General features: G+C 37.7%; 2 protein-coding genes across 5 annotated transcripts in view; one reads left to right on the top strand and one right to left on the bottom strand.

The window, feature by feature from the left end:
- The first annotated feature begins 90 nt into the window (after positions 1-90).
- On the top strand, positions 91-1,872 carry LOC117614904 (UDP-glycosyltransferase 91C1). Its single transcript, XM_034343833.1, has one exon. It carries the CDS (start codon positions 377-379, stop codon positions 1,808-1,810), a length of 1,434 nt encoding a protein of 477 aa, XP_034199724.1. The 5' UTR covers positions 91-376; the 3' UTR covers positions 1,811-1,872.
- Positions 1,873-2,259: 387 nt separating this feature from the next.
- Positions 2,260-17,669, bottom strand: part of LOC117616605 (BEACH domain-containing protein B) — a 36,951-nt gene continuing 21,541 nt past the window's right edge. For 2 of the 4 annotated variants that reach the window (XM_034345975.1, XM_034345978.1), the window contains 25 exons: positions 17,320-17,493; positions 16,953-17,113; positions 16,538-16,853; positions 15,947-16,379; positions 15,456-15,792; positions 15,116-15,304; positions 13,962-14,223; positions 13,666-13,857; positions 13,370-13,588; positions 13,104-13,280; positions 12,113-12,228; positions 10,938-11,402; positions 10,608-10,821; positions 9,892-10,113; positions 9,260-9,727; positions 8,850-9,179; positions 8,306-8,758; positions 8,163-8,209; positions 7,966-8,059; positions 7,007-7,213; positions 5,860-5,985; positions 5,376-5,747; positions 5,040-5,271; positions 3,388-4,154; positions 2,260-2,889 (listed from right to left, as the gene is read on the bottom strand). In XM_034345975.1, the coding sequence (XP_034201866.1) occupies positions 3,454-4,154; positions 5,040-5,271; positions 5,376-5,747; positions 5,860-5,985; positions 7,007-7,213; positions 7,966-8,059; positions 8,163-8,209; positions 8,306-8,758; positions 8,850-9,179; positions 9,260-9,727; positions 9,892-10,113; positions 10,608-10,821; positions 10,938-11,402; positions 12,113-12,228; positions 13,104-13,280; positions 13,370-13,588; positions 13,666-13,857; positions 13,962-14,223; positions 15,116-15,304; positions 15,456-15,792; positions 15,947-16,379; positions 16,538-16,853; positions 16,953-17,113; positions 17,320-17,493 (6,507 nt within the window). In that variant the 3' untranslated portion in view covers positions 2,260-2,889; positions 3,388-3,453. The other 2 variants (XM_034345976.1, XM_034345977.1) reach the window with 2 other exon arrangements.

Here is a 17,669-nt window from a genome sequence, read left to right as displayed (position 1 = left end):
TTTTGACAAGTCAGAGTTGAATAGTGGGTTTTACTGGCTGGTGAGTGTTCATATATTATACGTGGAGAGTGAATTTTCAGGGATTGATTTTTAAAATTGGTTTCTCTATTCATTCCCTCTCTTTTTTATTTTCTTTTATGTTGTTTTCAGTCGCTGAATCTCTTACGAGTAAACTACAAAACTATTTGTACATTTCTAAAGCCACAAGTAGGAGTAGCCTATCAACTTGTTTGCTCTTACAATTCAACCCTGCCGTCTATTTATTTAACAATAAATTCATAGTCTCATGAAAATAAAATGTTATTTCAAATTTTGCACCGTCATAAAATAAATACAACTCCAAGAGCTTCTTCTACCTCCCTCCCTGTAAGTTTCCATGGAGAAGGAGAAGAAGAATGGAGTTCTTCATGTGGTGATGTTTCCATGGCTGGCCATGGGCCACCTCATACCCTTCTTCCATCTATCCAAGCTCATAGCTCAAAAGGGTCACTCTGTTTCTTTCATCTCCACCCCAAGGAACATTCTCAGACTTCCCAAAATACCCCCACACCTCTCTTCTCTCATCAACCTCGTTTCCCTCCCTTTGCCCCGCTTGGACAACCTCCCAAACGACGCCGAATCGTCCACGGACGTGCCGTACAACAAGCAGCAATTGCTGAAAAGGGCCTTCGATTTGCTGGAATTGCCGTTGACCGATTTCCTGGGGTCCTCGGAGTCAAAGCCTGATTGGGTTATTTACGATTATGCCTCTCACTGGCTTCCCCCAGTCGCGGCCAGGTTCGACATCTCACGCGCCTTCTTCAGCTGCTTCAGCGCCGCGTGTTTGGCGTACATTGGTCCGCCGGCGCCGTTGATCAACGGCCAGGATTTCAGGACCAATTCTGAGGATTTCACCTTGGTTCCCGAGTGGGTCCCATTCGAGTCTGACATGGCGTACCGGCTTCACGAGATTGCCAAGTATTTACAACGTTCAAGTGAGAACGAGTCCGTTACACCCGACATGGTGCGTTTCGGGTTTGCGATTAATGAGAGTGAAGTTGTGTTTATTAGAAGCTCGGATGAGTTTGAGCCCGAGTGGTTCAATTTGCTTAGAGAGCTGTATGGGAAGGGAAAACCAGTTGTTCCTATTGGGTTTTTACCCCCACAAATAAATGAGCAAGTGGATGAATTTGATACAAATTGGGTTGGTATCAACGAGTGGCTTGACAAGCAACGAGTCAACTCAGTGATCTACATTGCAGTCGGGACCGAGGCAACATTGAGTCAAGAAGAACTCACTGAGTTGGCTCTCGGGTTGGAGCTATCTGGAGCACCGTTCTTTTGGGTGTTGAGAAACCCACCTGAGTCAACTCAGTCCGTGTTTGAGATGTTACCACATGGGTTTGTGGAACGAGTCGAGGGTCGTGGAGTGGTACATTTGGGGTGGGCTCCACAAGTGCGGATACTGAGTCATGACTCGGTGGGTGGATTCTTGACTCACTGTGGTTGGAACTCGATGATTGAAGGGCTCGGGTTCGGGCGGGTTTTGATCCTATTCCCCATGGTGAATGATCAAGGGCTTAATGCTAGATTAGGGAATAATAAGGGACTTGGGGTGGAGATACCTAGAATTGCACAAGACGGGTCATTTACGCGTGACTCGGTGGCTAAGCTTGTAAGGTTGGCAATGGTGGAGGACTCGGGTGAGTCACTAAGAATTAGGGCTAAGGAAATGAAGGGGTTGTTTGAAGACAGAAATAGGAACAATCAAATAGCGGATGAATTCATATGCTTTCTTGAGGAGAATAGCCCTCCAAGGTTGACAATTTAGTTACCATGGCAGTACCGTAATTGCCTCTAATAATATCTTTGTATGGTTGATATCTTGTTTGTTAATTTATTGAAAAATTATTATATGGTATTGAAATACAGTCATGCAGTTGTCGAAATCAAACCCATAAAGTGAGTTAAGACTGGAATTATCCAAGGACAGATGAGATAACGTGATGAATGCTAAATATTTTCAAATCAACAAAAGATTTCAACGAGAAACAGAGAGCAACCGCACTCAAAGCAGTTGATTCTGTTAACTTCACTGCACACTCAACATGACCAACATGCCTACGACGATTTACAGCAGCCACCGTGAAAAAGTTACACTAGTGTCAAATTATACAAAATCCAGCTTTGCAATCATGAATGGAGGTAGAAAGAACAAAGCACTTTGTGGAAGCTCTATTTGCAAAAAGTTAAGTTCGTAAGCAGACTAGGATTAGAATATCATTGAAATTTGAGAACACAGAATATATTGAATATAATTGCGGACAAATAGAAGATATTCAAGGGCAAAACAACAAAAGAATGGGGAAACCCTATCGGCCGAAAAAGTAATGTTACTGTCTCTTCAGAGAATTTATGCTACAGAGTAAAGGAAAAGAAAAAAAAAGTGGTGTCATTGCTTTAGAAAAAAAAAAAAAGGCACTGCAGCCCATCTATACAAGGTTTGAAGAATTAACACTGGCTACTTAGAAAAAGGAAAAACCAGAGTTAGCCTGCCACTGTGGTTAATACACAATCTTTTAAATCTAACCTACCAAGAACATAATGTACATGTATGTTGATCCTCAAGATGGAGATGATTAGCAATTGATTTGTATGAAGGCAGTACTTTACCACTTTGAAATGTTACAGAAAACTTCACCTCACAAAGTTCTCGAGCTCTCCATGTGTTACATTAATATGCTTGAACATCCTTCAAAACTGTTCAAGTGGTGCCAGTTGAACTGCATGTATCCCTTTACTTTGTCTTCACATACCAAAGTGTCAAGGAGACGAAACCGAAATGGAAAGGAGTCTGAACCCCTGGCATGTAATGGACATGCTCATCATTCTGAAATCTTTTGTAGACTCCTGTATTGAAGCTTGATAATCAAAATCTAAAGGCAATCCAAGCAAATACTGCAATAATTTCAATTGTCATTATGAATACTTCAACCACATTTGTTTTAATCTGAAAATAAAGCCGGGGAGACACTGATAAACCATTGAGTTCAATTTCACACACACATGTGAAGGAGAGTACAAGAATATAAAATACTTGTTTGGCCCACAGTTTAGCAAACGATGAATCAACAGAAATTTTCAACATGTTATTAGAACTTCCAACCAGCCATGAAGAAATGGAAAATTGTTACCATGCCAAGGCATAATTCGTCATTTTGGTTTATATCCAGATAAATTTAATGAGCTCTTACTGGAAAAAAAAAGAAGAATGTGTTAAAAGTAAATTGAACAGTAAATGTAAGTCCTACAGGACAAACATCAATCAAATTTACTACATATATATTGTCTGAAAAACGAAAAATTTTAAAAAGTGAAAACTTGTAGGAAAATGACTGCAGCACATACCTTGGACTTACATCCCAATCATTGCTCGCCATTGAAACTCCACAACTTGAATCCCAAATGGTTAATTTATCCTGTTGAAGAAGGTTTGGACTTTGAATTTCGAGGAAGGTTAGCTTTGCGAAGTTGAGTATTTTCTATAGAATACACGAGAAGGGCTCCTTCTTTTGTTCCTGCTAAGAAGCATTCTTCTGGGGTAACTGTCAGAGATGTAATTATCTTTCCAACTCCATTACACTTCTTTATGACCTCAAGTGAATTCATAGAGCGTACAATGATTTGCCCTTGGTCCCCAGCACAAACCAAAAACTCACCACACCCACTCAACTCAACACAGTTGAGGCGTCCATTGGATTCAGAAGAAGCAAGATGTTTACCATTAATTGAATACAGATGCAAACTCAGATCATCATCAGCATAAAAGACGATGCGTCCATGCCGAGAGGCGACAAGCTTTGACAAAGCGCATCCAGATGGATGGCGCAATGATCTTACATATCTTCCATCCTGCAGGGTATGAAAAACACAAGTTCCATCTTTTGATCCACTGATCACTATGTCAAGCTCCACACTGACATATAAGCATGTAATTATATCATCATGTCCACAGAGAATACGAAAAGGAGTTTCAACAATGACATAATCTTTGCGAGGTAGTTCGGTCTGTGTATTGCGAGTCCTCTTTTCTTGGGTTCTACCTCGGAAGACTTCCCACACCATGATTGTAGTGTCATAACTTCCAGTTGCAAGGAAGCTTCCATCAGATGTCACTGCAGCATTATCAATGATACAGCTCAGAAAGTAGTTGGAAGAATTCTACCAAAATAAAAGGCCAGTAACCAAAATCTCACCCAGAAGAGGACAAGAAATTAGCGGTTTCATTATTTGATCATAACATTAATGCATTACAATGCCAGTACCATATCTGTTACCACCACTCATAGTCCAAAAAAAGCACATATGCATGCTATTGCATTGAATTTCGAGATTTTGCCTCAGCATTTCTCGAGTCTTGATCGTGTTTTAATCATGTAAGATCACAAATCATAATTGACAAATCTACTTGTTGATTTTCAGTGTTAAATTGTTTTCCAGCAAGTGAAGCCAGGAGAGAAGGCACACGGGCCCAATTTGTTTTATTTTTTTGGGACAAAAATAAATGATGTGCTTAAAGTGTTTTAACATAGATTCTGGTAATTAACACATATACGAAAAAAATTCTCCTTCCAGCAACCTTTCCTAACTCAATTGAGTTCCACCGTGTTTGCCTAATTCTAGAGTCTATTTCTTTCAATTTCAGACCGCACTTAAGGAACCAGATGGCCCTTCTATCCACCTCTTGAGATCAAACACATATATGCACATGCTTTCTGATATTTTTAGTCCATTTATTTAAGAATGAGAAAGTATGGACTAGCAGCATCCTTTTCCTTCTTCATTTTCTGTTGTAAAATTTTAAAAATTCACTTCACTCCATAATGGCACTGCTCATTTTCACTTGGCCACCTTATGGTTTAGAAAGTTCATTATGCCTCCCCACGGTGTATTCCGTTAAATTTACTTCAAATAGGGTGAAAGGAAACTTTGCCTCTACCTTCCCATGCATGTGCCTTGACTGAAGGTAAAGATAATTGTCTTCCAGTTATTAAACATACCTGCAATGCAACTGACCACATCCTTATGCTGTCTGATGCTTTGTACCATTCTGCCATCATTTAAGGATATAACCTGAAAGCTATTTTCCCAATTGCCACATGAGATCAAAAAGTTCTCAGATGGGGTTTGCATTGTTGCAAAGCATTGTGCTCCAAGTTCAACATTTTCAGCCGAAGGACTCCCAATTTTACGAGGAGAAAGAATATCAGAACCAACGCCAAAAGAAGGATCCTGTACATGTTTATTTAGCATGCGTCCCAAGTCCTTATAGGAAAAATCAAATCAAACATAACCAAGAAAAAAAAATCCAGTGATCCAACAAAATAAAACCCTACCTGGGATCCGGAGAAGGTAAAATTTCCACCAGATTGCAGTGAGGTTGTCAACCACATCTTAACTGACAAGGTGAGCCCCTGGTTTACAAGGACAACATTAGAGTCCACTGTACGCACATATAAAGCAGCCGACCGTTGATGACTTGAACTACAAACAATGGAAGTCAAGTTAATAGAACCAGGTGCAAAGCGCAAAGGATGGGCAATTGGAATAGGTGGCCCTCTTCTTGGGTGTTTTTTACGGAAAATCTGAATTGGTGTCTGGCCAAAATTTGCAATTTGGTCTTCAATTGCTGATCTTTGCAAATCATCTTCCATGGTTTCCAGATCAACAGCACCTTCATAGGTTAAGTAATAAAAGATATTTGCTGCCTATATTTCAATAATATTTTTAGAGATCAGTATATTTTTAATAAATTAATATCAACCAATAGAGAAATTGCAGGACTGATTAGAATAATTGTTTGAATTATCACAGAGGTACCTCCACGGCAGGTTTTCCACGCTGCTTGTAACCAAATACCAAATCTATCCAGTGGTGCAGATTAGAGCTAACATATTCACTTTCAAGGGCCTCTCTGTTCTTGTTAATAAATTCTTCAGGTGAGCCCTGAACAAATAATTGGATCAGGGCTTTTCCATAGGAAGAAAAGAAAACAATGCCCAATGAAATGGTGCATGTAATGTGAATACATCTCACAACTCAATATCATAGATAAGAGGAAGATAAAGAAAAGAAAACGAAAACTTTAAATCTCCAATATGACATTCCAAAAGTAAAGTTTCCTAAGTTATCTTATATGTGTAAAGCAAAAATCCTTTACACTGCCTTCAAATGAATCAGTTACACCCCTATGAAGCGCACCCCTTCTTGCATGAGGTTCAAGTTTTCTGCATTATATTATTGTGCACACTCTTGGTGCTGTCAAACTTATCCATCCAAACAAAGAGAAGAAAAACTGACAAACTCATCTGTTTAACAATCATGCCAGATGACAGGTATTTACGTGCATGTCAACTGTGAGTGTAACTTACAAGCGTCGAGGTAAAACTTCTTTTTATAAAACGGCAAAGAACCATCATCAAAGAAAAATAAGAATCGGGTATTTTCTGCAGGTAAGCATCATGTTCTGCCCAAGGTTTTCTGCGAAAGATTTACTACAAAATATTTCCAAGATTTCTTAATTTTTGGGAAAACAAATCCCACTGTTTCACTCTTTATGTTAATTTTCTACTTCTGCCATCTTATTAAAGAGTTCTCCTAAAGGTAGCCAGTTCCTCCTGGCAAAGACACATTCAATCAGCTAAAGACTAAATTACACTTTTAGTCTCTGAAGTTTGACCCTAATCAACTTGTGAATATACTTCTTTACATCCGTCCATTTGTAATCAAATCAACATGGTTGCAGATCCTGTTTATTTTGGCAGATTTTCTACAGATAGGGCACACTAATTTCCTACGTGAATGTCAAAGTCATTGCATACATGCGCTCTGACCTTTGCCCAACCTATATTCACAGAAATTTTGTCCATTTACCATGGCATTAGGGATTAAGGCTTCATTTTGCAGCCAATAATTGGATGTAGAATGGTTTGGAGTGCATTCCCTAAATTAGGTTATGCTCACATACCTTGGCCCAGGGCGGGAGGCAAACATCTGCAATAGGTTCACCATCTTGTCTCACACCAAAATGATAAGAGTTCGAATTTACAAGAAACTCTGGCATGTAAAAGAACTCAGGTATTAGCTCCTTCACATCACTTGTATTAGAAAGGCAGTTCTGATATGTTCCCTCAATGCTTTGAAAGAGACGATCTGCATGGTCAAATTTACCACCCTGATGAAAAGCAAAACGTGAAATTCATGGACCATTAGTCAGTATAGTAAGAAAGTAATCAAATGAGAAAAGATTGAAACACCAAAATTGCTCCAAGATTAGAAAAAAAAGAAGGGAAAAACATAAAAACAAAAAACCTACACCTATGGTCCTCTCAAGCACCAACTTCATAACATGGAATAAGTTTATAAATAAAAAAATCATAGAGCTGCGTTAAGATAAAATACTGACTAATAGAAATTCATCAAGGCCAATCAACAGTGCTTAGGCCCATGGCTTTCAGAATCTTTCATGAAAATAATTTTTTTAAAGCTGCTACTCAAAAAACTTACTACACTTGTCACAAAACACACTTAAGAAAGACATAATTTTGGCAAATTGGAATTAATTTGAATTCCAAGAATAGGCAGCATCATGCAGATTTTCTGGGCAGAACCTCATACCCTGAAATTTCTAAATGTGAATAACCATCCACTTATTGATAAATTATTGCGCTTCATTGATGTGAGATTGCTTCTTTCATATACAAAATATGAAAATAAAAAGAGGAAAAAAGTGATGTAGTTTGCTGGTTAATGTAAAACAGGGTAGTGGGTAGTTTTAAATTTTCTCTACGAACAATAATGTCAGAAGAGAGATACTTTGGTGACAGAAGTGTGGAGGCCAAAGGAATCCCCTTATTTTAATTGAAAAGAAAGACTTGTAACATATCATAAGATACTTAAAGTGTGTGAAACTGCGCTTAAGAGTACCTGCAAATTTCGATGGAGAGAAGTAAAGGGCTCCAATCTCAGAAGGTAATAAAGCACAATCCCCATGCTCGAGTAATGAGACCCATAGTAGAAACTGCAAAAGTTAAGAAGTAATGTTGCAAGTGAGACAATCAAAGAGAGTGCATTCTTGGGACTTAAAAAAAATCATTAGGAATTGAGCAGGCTTTGGAAATTACCTAGGTATATCAGGATCAGAGAAGCTACGATACCTATCTTCAAACACCTGGATGGGATGCCACCGAAATATTTGTTAAAAACAGATGCAGAAATATGTGCATTAATTATGTTATTAAGAAAATTATGACATATACAAATCAACCTCAAATCTCTTCACATCAAGTGCTCCAACTGGTTTTGAAAGATCCCGAAATGTGGAAGACTTATTAAAATCAAGAACCTCGGAGGAATAATCAGCCAAGACCCAAGGAAAGACAGGATATTGCGTCAAATCGTTATAAGATCTTCCAGCCAACGTATTGAGAATCATTAGATATTCAAAATTTGTCATTTCCCTTCTCCTCCAGCTCTCTCGAGCAGTTTCTGCCATCTCCAGTGCCACACGTCTATCAACAAATGAAATAGCTCCACTTTTGTCCCGACCACTTCCTTTTGGAAACAAATATTCATTCCTAGTAGCAACTATTAAGGTTCCAGTGTCTTTTGCATCCTTCTGGGTTGCAAAATTCAAAAATACTGGTGCAGCTGAATCGCTGAAGAAAATCTCTATTGCAGAGTATCGAAGCAAATAACGAGTCCAACAAACAGCTTTTATCTATGATCAACCATAAGAAATAACAAAGAAGAAATAAAGTTTATGCAAGAGAACTAAAGCAAAAAATAAATGAAAATTATTTCTTCCTAACCTTGCCCATATTCCATCTCCTGTGGCGCTTAATATTTTTCAATTGTTTTCTTTTAAGAACATTTTCATTCATTGCCTCAAATTTATCGACTGTGGCACCCTTCTCAGAATCTGAATCAAGATATAGTGGTTGTTTCACAGATTTCTGCTTTTGATCAGGTTTGGTCAAATCATGATTGCTTGAACCATGGAAGTTTCTGAAAACGGATGATCCCCCAGTACCTTCAACCAAAAATTCACCAAAGAAATGCAAGACATTTTTCATGACTGCCAAATGTCCAGCTAGTTTTGTTTTTGGGGTTACAAGCACACAAGGAACTGATGTAACAACCTGAAACAGAAATCCGGACATAAGAAATTTATTTGCATTTTTATTAACGGTCTTGAACATATTCATATCGTCCCACATACCTCACTAGTTTCTGTCTCAAGTGAAGAGGAAGAAGAATCTTTTCTCTCCTGCATCCAATCACTGGTGTCCTTGGCTAATTCGGAGCACTGGCTGTCTGAAGTATCCTTAGGGATGGAGGGTTTCTGCCCACCAAGTTCAGTATCAATTTCATTAGGTTCTGAGCAGCCCTCATCAGTTATCTTCCATACCCCCTTCAGCAAAAATCGTTTCATTTGTTCAGGAATGTGCCCCACGAAACCAGATTTACTTTCATTAACAGGAGGTGTAACCTCATTGCTAGGCACAGAGGACGAAGGATGACACAGCTTTTCATCAAAATGATAATTCTGTCTCAGCTTTTGTCTACGTCGCCAGGTATCTTCTATCTTGTCAAGTTTCCAATGCCTTACAGAACTATTTGGAAAAGGATTAGCAGACCATGGACCTCTCTCATCAATCAAAGCACGAAACATGTGTATCCATTTTGCCTGTAAGATTAACTCGGTTAGTAATTACAAGTACGATACAATGTTCATCACAAGGCCGAAGAGAAAACAAAGGTAATGAACAAAAGAAAATTGCACGCTTCTCCTCGTTTATTTATTCATTTGCAAAAGCTATGTTCAAGAACAGAGAAAAATGGTCCACATACAACAACATTTTGTTGCTCCTCCTCATGAGTGAGCTGGAATGCAGCTCTCCTGCTGTCATCTAAAGCAAGAATGGAAGTCAAGCTACTTTGTATCTCATCTTCAAAAGCTTTCCTATTATTAGATTCTGCTGAAGAATTTTCATCCATCCTAGATTGGAGCTCACGTAACTGCCTTTGACGATCTGTATCTAATGACTTCGTATATTTTGCTTCATCAGCAACCTGAAAAATTAAAACTAAACAGTCAAGGAGTAGATGACACAGGATTACAATCAATAAGAGGCAAATGTTGAAAGCGTTGCTGATAGTGTTGTTATTCTACGTTTTATTTTCATTTCTTAATCAGTCAATAAAACAATTACATTATTACTAACCTTATTAATGAATATTTCCTTAGTAACTAGGATTCATTTTATAGTAAATTGTACGAAATAAAAACCATATGGGCCTGTGCCAAAGCATGGCACGGGCATGTTCAGGCCTAGGCCGGGAACAATCATGCATGGCACCGCATGCACAAAGCACGAGTGGGCCTAATTTATATGCCCAGTGTCAACACGGCATGACCTGTTTTACACCTTAACACAAAATAAATATATCAGCCTAATACATTTACACAGGAGTGGGATAGAGCATCATGATTTATTTATTTTTTGGTCGAATAGAGCACTATGATTAATAAATGTAGCAGCACTAAAATAACTTGCAAGACGCACTGCTGCTAGCACTCGATCCCTCTGAATTAGATTGTGAATGGATCCTGCTTCTTTTACGTTGTTGCCTGAATCCAAGGAGTCGTCTCTCCCCATAATGCTAGTAGCAAGCATTGATTTACCAAAGTTGACAGTTTCTCGAATCAAGTGCGATATCACATGAAAACGAGCACCATCATCTAACATTCCAAACTGCGACCTCACAACAAGCAAAGCCCTGGCCAATGTCAACTTAAAGTTACATTCTTGCAAATAAGGCTAAATTACAACAAATTAATTATTTCCCAACATCTGTGAACTTGGTTAGAAAGTATAAGGGAGAAATATGACTACCAAATGAACAGCTGCAATCTGCTTTTGCTTTGCTCATCATCAGCTACCAAGAGGCATGGCAGAAGCGAAATGACCTGTTGGACACAACGTGATGCTCTTTCTAGAGAAGCTCTGCAGAGATATAGTATTACAAGTCGAAAAATTATTCTTGGGCATCTCTCCCCTCGTAAGAGCATTGCCTTATCCACATTTTTGTTAGGTTTGCCACCTAGTGCACTGCCTATCCCTCCTGATACAACAACTGCAGCCACCTCTGCAGCAGGAATGTTCAGAGATTCCACTAAGCCACGTGCTCTTTGGCCAAAAGATGGACCTACAGATGGTGATGATTTGGGTAAGGACTTGCTTGGTCCTTTACCGTTCATCTCACTTAAAATAATCCACAAATTGTCATATGGATTCCACCACTTTTCATTTACAATGCCTTCTGCATTATTAATTGGCTGCTTGCAACTCCCAGGGATCCTATAAAATAAGTCATTCAAACCATGAATGGTATTCATAATAAATCAGGACACATCATGCTAGAAAATAACAGCTAAAACAGGAGAGGTCCTGGAACCGATCACTCTCACACCAAAAGAAAATATAAAGAAATAAAGGAAGCTGCACAAACTTTTTTAGAAATAAAGGTTAAAGCATTATGGGGATGCAGTATAGTACGGGTCATTTGGATGGAGAGGAACAAAAGGATTGATGACTACAGGGAAACGGGGTAGAAGAATTGTGGGGTAGAGTTAGGTTTTCGCATCATTATGGGCTTTTGTTTCGATTAAGTTTAGGTATGTACCTTTTTTCTTTTTATCCTTTAAGATTGGTAGGCAGCTGGCTGTTAAATTAAATAGCATGAGGAGCCAGTCTGGGATTTGAATTTGGTAATGTTGTAATGTAGTTTGTATGCACTTGTTTAGAGACCTCTTGTCCACATTGAATAAAAAGTATCACTTTCTTTGAAATAATATATATATATATATATATATATATATTACTGCGCATATCATCGGATTATATAAGTTGCAGCGTAGCGTAACTGCTTACAACTATTATAATAAAATTGCAAGAAATTAATACAGGTCCTTACTGGATAGGTTAAATCCACAAAGACAGTAGTGACTGAAATCATATTGGGAATTAGTTGCAGAGAAAAAAAAAATTGCAAGCCAAGAAGCCAGTACCTGGATGTTTGGCTATCGATTTCTCCTTGCAGCACTTCATATAAAGCAGAGCCATAATCTTTATGGCGTTCCAACTCTAAGGAATCAAGCGAAAAGTCAGAGCTACTTGCTGGAAACTGCAAGAAGTCAAATATTAAATTGATAATCTCACCTGTGTGACTAACAATGAAGTAAATAAGCAGAAAATTACAAGCCAATTACATAGCATTGAAAACCAATCAAGTATTACTTTGTTCATGCTTATGGGAGCAGAGAGTCAACAACTTATTATTACAGTTATGAAGGGCTACTAAATGAAGCCGTCCAATATTTATTCTTCACAATATTGTTAAGAAGTGATAATCTCACGGACAAAGAACTATATGATATTACAATCTGTATATGGGCTACCTAGATAGAGTACATGTTTACTTCACATGCCACATCTTTTGGACACACAACCTGACATTACAATATTTTTTTTTAAATGAAAATTGCAAAGGCACTATTAAAATGTAGTTGAAATATATTTAATTACTTCACTTAATAAGACACAAGAGCAAACAAAACATATTAACTAATAAAACACAATTGAAGGAACCACAAACTACATTGGCTGACTGTGAGCAGACATTGCAAAAACTGGAGAAATAAGTGAGATGATGTGAAAATTTAGAACTCTCAATAAAGAGGGGCACTGGAATGAGGATATATTAAACGTTGATTGCCAAGAGATAAGAAAAACTGGTTTACTTGAATTTCAACTTTTCAAGTCATCTTTCATATGAGAGGAATGGAGAACAAGATTGATAAATTAGATCACAAAGACTGAAATTAGAGTAACACAATTTTTAGTGTCATGTGATCACAGAGTATCCACAAATTCAATCAGCTGAATTAGTAAACTGACTACAACACAGCTCTGCTTTATCTGGTTCTGTAAGATGATAAATTATTTGTTGTATGGGAGTAGTTAGGGTATTATGATTTAAATTCCAGGTAAGCTGAATACCGGAAGTTTTTGGTCAATTTCAGAGATAAGCATCTCATCAACCAGTCTTAGAAGGTATAATGTGTTGTCCCGGCATGGTTGTGAGATAAAAATATTCTCTTCAGAAGATAATTCCACCAGTTTCCTAATTAAATCCATATAGATATCACGTAGCAAGTATCGAAATGAAACGCCCTCCTGCCAGGAAAAAAAAAACCTTGAGATCATAATATGTCTATAGTTAATTAGAGATGTAGATCAATAGAACAATGCCGATGTCTACGTACATGTTCACACTGCATTAGTAGGAAAGTCACTGTCTCTTCCAACTGTTGCCACCCACCTTTTACAGAATGAACATAGTGACAAAGAACAACACCAAATAGATTCCTCACTATATCTTGCTCGTTTTTCTCATTGTCATCTTGGTCTTGGGGATTAACTTTGTAGCATTTGAACACACCAAGCTTTACACAAGCTGTTAACCAGGCATTCCAGCCAAATTCCTATTCATGATTTTTGAACTATGAGAAGATAGTTAATTAGGACAAAATAGAATATAGGAAACCCATAGTGCTATTACCATAAAAGCTTCAACATTTGAAGGATCTGAATCAAGAAGATCAAGTAAATCTCTGAAAATTTTCATTCTTGAAGCCACATCTTCACAGCCAGACAGGAATCGGAAAATAAGAACCAAAATTTGAGGAAGGAGAAAATGAGAGACATGTCCTTTGCTTCTCTGCCTTTCAACCTGGCTGTGTTTCTGTAACACCTGTAAATATGAAATTAACTCACAGGTAAGTTTGCACAGAATCCTAAATAAAATAAAACAAGAATGCAACTGGTAATTGCACAGCTACATTTTGTTACAAATACCTGTTTGGGGCTAGCACCACCAAGAAGAACATCAAACAAGGAAGCACACAAGTTATCTGTTTGTGGAAACCTGAATAACCTATCAGACATGGCTGAAAAAATTGGTTGCATCCTCATACTGTTCTTTTTATGGCCATCTGAAAGAGATCGAGATCTTCCGACTGCAAGATAAAAAAATCTTGCTCCCTTCTTCTCAGATGGAAGATCAACCAAAAGTCTTCCAAGGAGCTGCAAGCTGAGCAATCTGATAGGTTCATATTCCCTAATGGAAAACAAATCAGAAGAGACAATGTGTAAGTGACTCTGTAGCTTGTGTGTCTTATCAATATATACATTTAAATGTGTATATATATGTATAAGTGACTGGGTATTCTGAATCTCTGGTTAGTAAAAAGAAGCTTTTGCAGCCTCAGTAATAGTAATTTACATTATAAGAGTAGAATAATTCAAAAGAGAAAGCAATACACAATGCGTAGAAAGCTAACTGTTGGTTCAACTTCAAAAGAAACTTCTTGTTTTACTCAATATGCGGCAGTGGCCATTCTAATAGATCATGCACAACAACAATGTCTTGTGATATAGTTGAAATCTAACATGTTTCAACCCTTTTAGTCAGTTAGTTTTGAGTTTGTTTTTTTCTGGTGGACTACTTGTTCACAGCTTTGTATTCGTTTCAAGAATTTTTTTTTTTCGTTTGTCAAGTAAAAAAAAAAGAATATCAATTATCGCAGGATAGTGCAATTTGGTAGATTAAGCTTAGGTTGCTCTATTTACTCAAGACAGATCCATATCGTTATAGCCTCAACTGTCGTTATTAGTATTGTTGCCAATCCTCTAAATCCTGTCATAATCTTTTGCCCCACTTCAGTTGAGGCGCACCGGACTACTTAAAAAGGTAAACATAATTGCCTTTCTAAGTAATTGAGGTTACTCAAATTCTTCTGAATCTATTCTTATTGATGTACACCTGGGGAAGCAGTAGTTCCATAGTCATGGCACTCGAGTAACAATCAAGTTTTTAAGAGAACATGTATATTAATAGAGTAACCCTCATAGGATGCTGGCAAATAATTTTACTAACAAAATCAGGTCAAGCCACAGTACTCTACTGTGAAGATTTAAATATCACTGAATTCATATTACTGAATGCATACCTCTGAAGAAGATTAACAAATATGTGACAACCACCAACCAGATTGACCTGTTCAAGGAAAGCTGCAAGCAGTGGTTTTTGAGAAAGTGCTCGAATAATCATATGTAAAACATCTTCAATACAGGTCGAATCCTGACTTGTCTCGAAAAAAGCTATTAGAGCTCTTATATCCGCAGCTGCAATTTTCTGCCTGCATAATACCCAGGATTTTTTAAGTTTTCACTTATAACTTTAAATGAATGAGACATGATAGTCTGTTACGTTAAACTTGGAAAGGGAAAACATAAATGCAAGTATATGTTTGGGAACAATGAAAAATTCCTAAAGGGAAGGGACCATACCTCAGGCTCATTTCACCAAGGCTTAACAAAAGGAGACGAATTTTTCGTATTTCTTCATTACTGGGTCTCTCTCCAAGAACTTGTTTTGTGACGGGATGAAGGAGTGGCATGCTTCCAATAGCAAATCGAGATTTCGGGTTGTCCCAATAAAATTGGCGTATTACATCAATAACACGGGGAAGCCGGCAAAGACTTTTAAGCAGCCTTGGGTCATTATCAAACTGCTGGATGAGAAACATGTATAATTCACGCTGCACCTTATAGACCGTGTACAACCAGATGAGAGGGTTAAGAAATATGCTAGATATAGCCTCTTTAGTAAGCAGCTCAGCCAAGCCTAAGGGAAAAAAAGAATAACATTACAAATCTGAAGGAATATATGATTCAGAAACTGCGGCACAATCTACATAAGCAAAAAAAAAAAAATAATAAACACAGATATTAACATTTTCTGGTTATATGAGAAATGAGGAACAGCTAATAATTTATACCACAGTTTGCGACAACATTAAACAGATGTTTCAAAGCTGAAAGTGTTTCCAAATTAAGCTGCTGAGGAGGAACCGATTGCAATAAGAATCCCAGTATTGAGAATCCAGAGAGAAGATGCATCTGCTGTTGATTAGCTATGTTCTCATCTAGCACAGAAGCTATAAGCTCAATGACTTCAGCAGTCACTCGCTCTCTTGTGATAGGAATAGGCAATGTATGTTCAAATTGTCCACTTTCTTCATTTTCATATTTCTCGGACTGGGCAATAAGAGGGAAAAACACTGATACACCTCCAACACAGTAAATTATCTGTTGCAATAAGCGTCTGGAACATTGCTGTGTGCCAACCATCACAGTTGCCTCAAATGAGTTCCTATCTGATACATGGTCTAGCATTGGTGAAACATTAAAGAGTTTCCTGCCATCACATGCCTGAAAAAAAATAAAAATAAAAATAAAAATAAAAAATAAATTCAACTCTTTAGAATCCCCCTTTTCCTTTTGAGATGAGTAAACTAATGTATTAGAGTTACTTCATAAATGGACAAGAAACCTTATAGAGAAATAGTTTTCCAGGAAAACGAAAGAACCTGTGCATTAAGTCCAAAAATGATTTTTGATGCAAGACCATCTTTCACATCAAGGACCCCACTAAGCACCGGGTTATCCTTAGATGAGGCAGCTTCATTGTCAAGGAACGAATACATGTAGCTCGGTCCAAGGGAATAGATGCCCTGAACTTGCTCAGAAGAAATGGCATCATTAAACAAATAAACAGGACCAACCTGACCGAGGAAAGGATGTGAATCTTTTACAGATTCCATAGCAAAATCGTCGTCATACAGGGGTATATCAAATTTTGCACCAATTCTACAACTTGTTAACAATTCATTAACTTTAGCATATCTGAAATAGAAAAATATGAAAGTAGGGGTTAATCCCTGTAATGAGAGAAAAGATAAAACAAAATATAAACGTGAAGGAAGAATAGAGGTGGCCTCCAACCTGCATCTTTCAGAAGAAACAAGATCACCATCCACGTAACACCTCAATAAGCTACCCCCAGAGAATGCTCTTCCAATGCTATGAGTTATACATAGAAAATGCCATTTCTTTCTGACAATATTTACCTGTAGCTGGACTGATTGTCGCTTCAGATTCATTGACTGGAAAATCATGAATGGCATGACAGTGTTAGTAACCTTAGCAGCAGAAAATGTGAAGCAAATGATAACAATTGAACTAAGTAGTCAAAAAAAAAAACCAAAACAAAACAAAACAAAATGTGCAACTAATATTAAATAGTTAAACACATTGACAGCTAGAATATGAATCAAGCACAAGAACATAATCCCCAAAAAATATATTTTACCTCATATAAAAGCTTGTCCTTTGCAAGTGCAGCCATGCACCCTCTCCCATTTTCTGCAAGAAAATTGAAAAGACCCATTTTTCCACTTCTGGGGAAATTCTCTACCCGAAGCCAACATGAAAAAGAAAAGCCCTTGTTCAGAGGCCACTGCACAGGCGTCTTTATTATGATACCCTACAAGTTCAAAAACACAAAAAGGAGAGAGAGAAGCAGAACAAGAAAAAAAGGATCAGTTACAAGATGGAACGGATAAAATAAGTTTAGGCATTTCAAGTGCAGAGGAAGAAGGTTGTACTGTGTAAACCCACATTTGCGTCATGTTATTTGTGGGGACGGAGGGAGTAGTGATA

The sequence above is a fragment of the Prunus dulcis genome, chromosome 1 (assembly GCF_902201215.1).
Source record: "Prunus dulcis chromosome 1, ALMONDv2, whole genome shotgun sequence".
Taxonomy (NCBI): domain Eukaryota; kingdom Viridiplantae; phylum Streptophyta; class Magnoliopsida; order Rosales; family Rosaceae; genus Prunus; species Prunus dulcis.
This window is presented reverse-complemented; position numbering and strand designations above follow the sequence as displayed.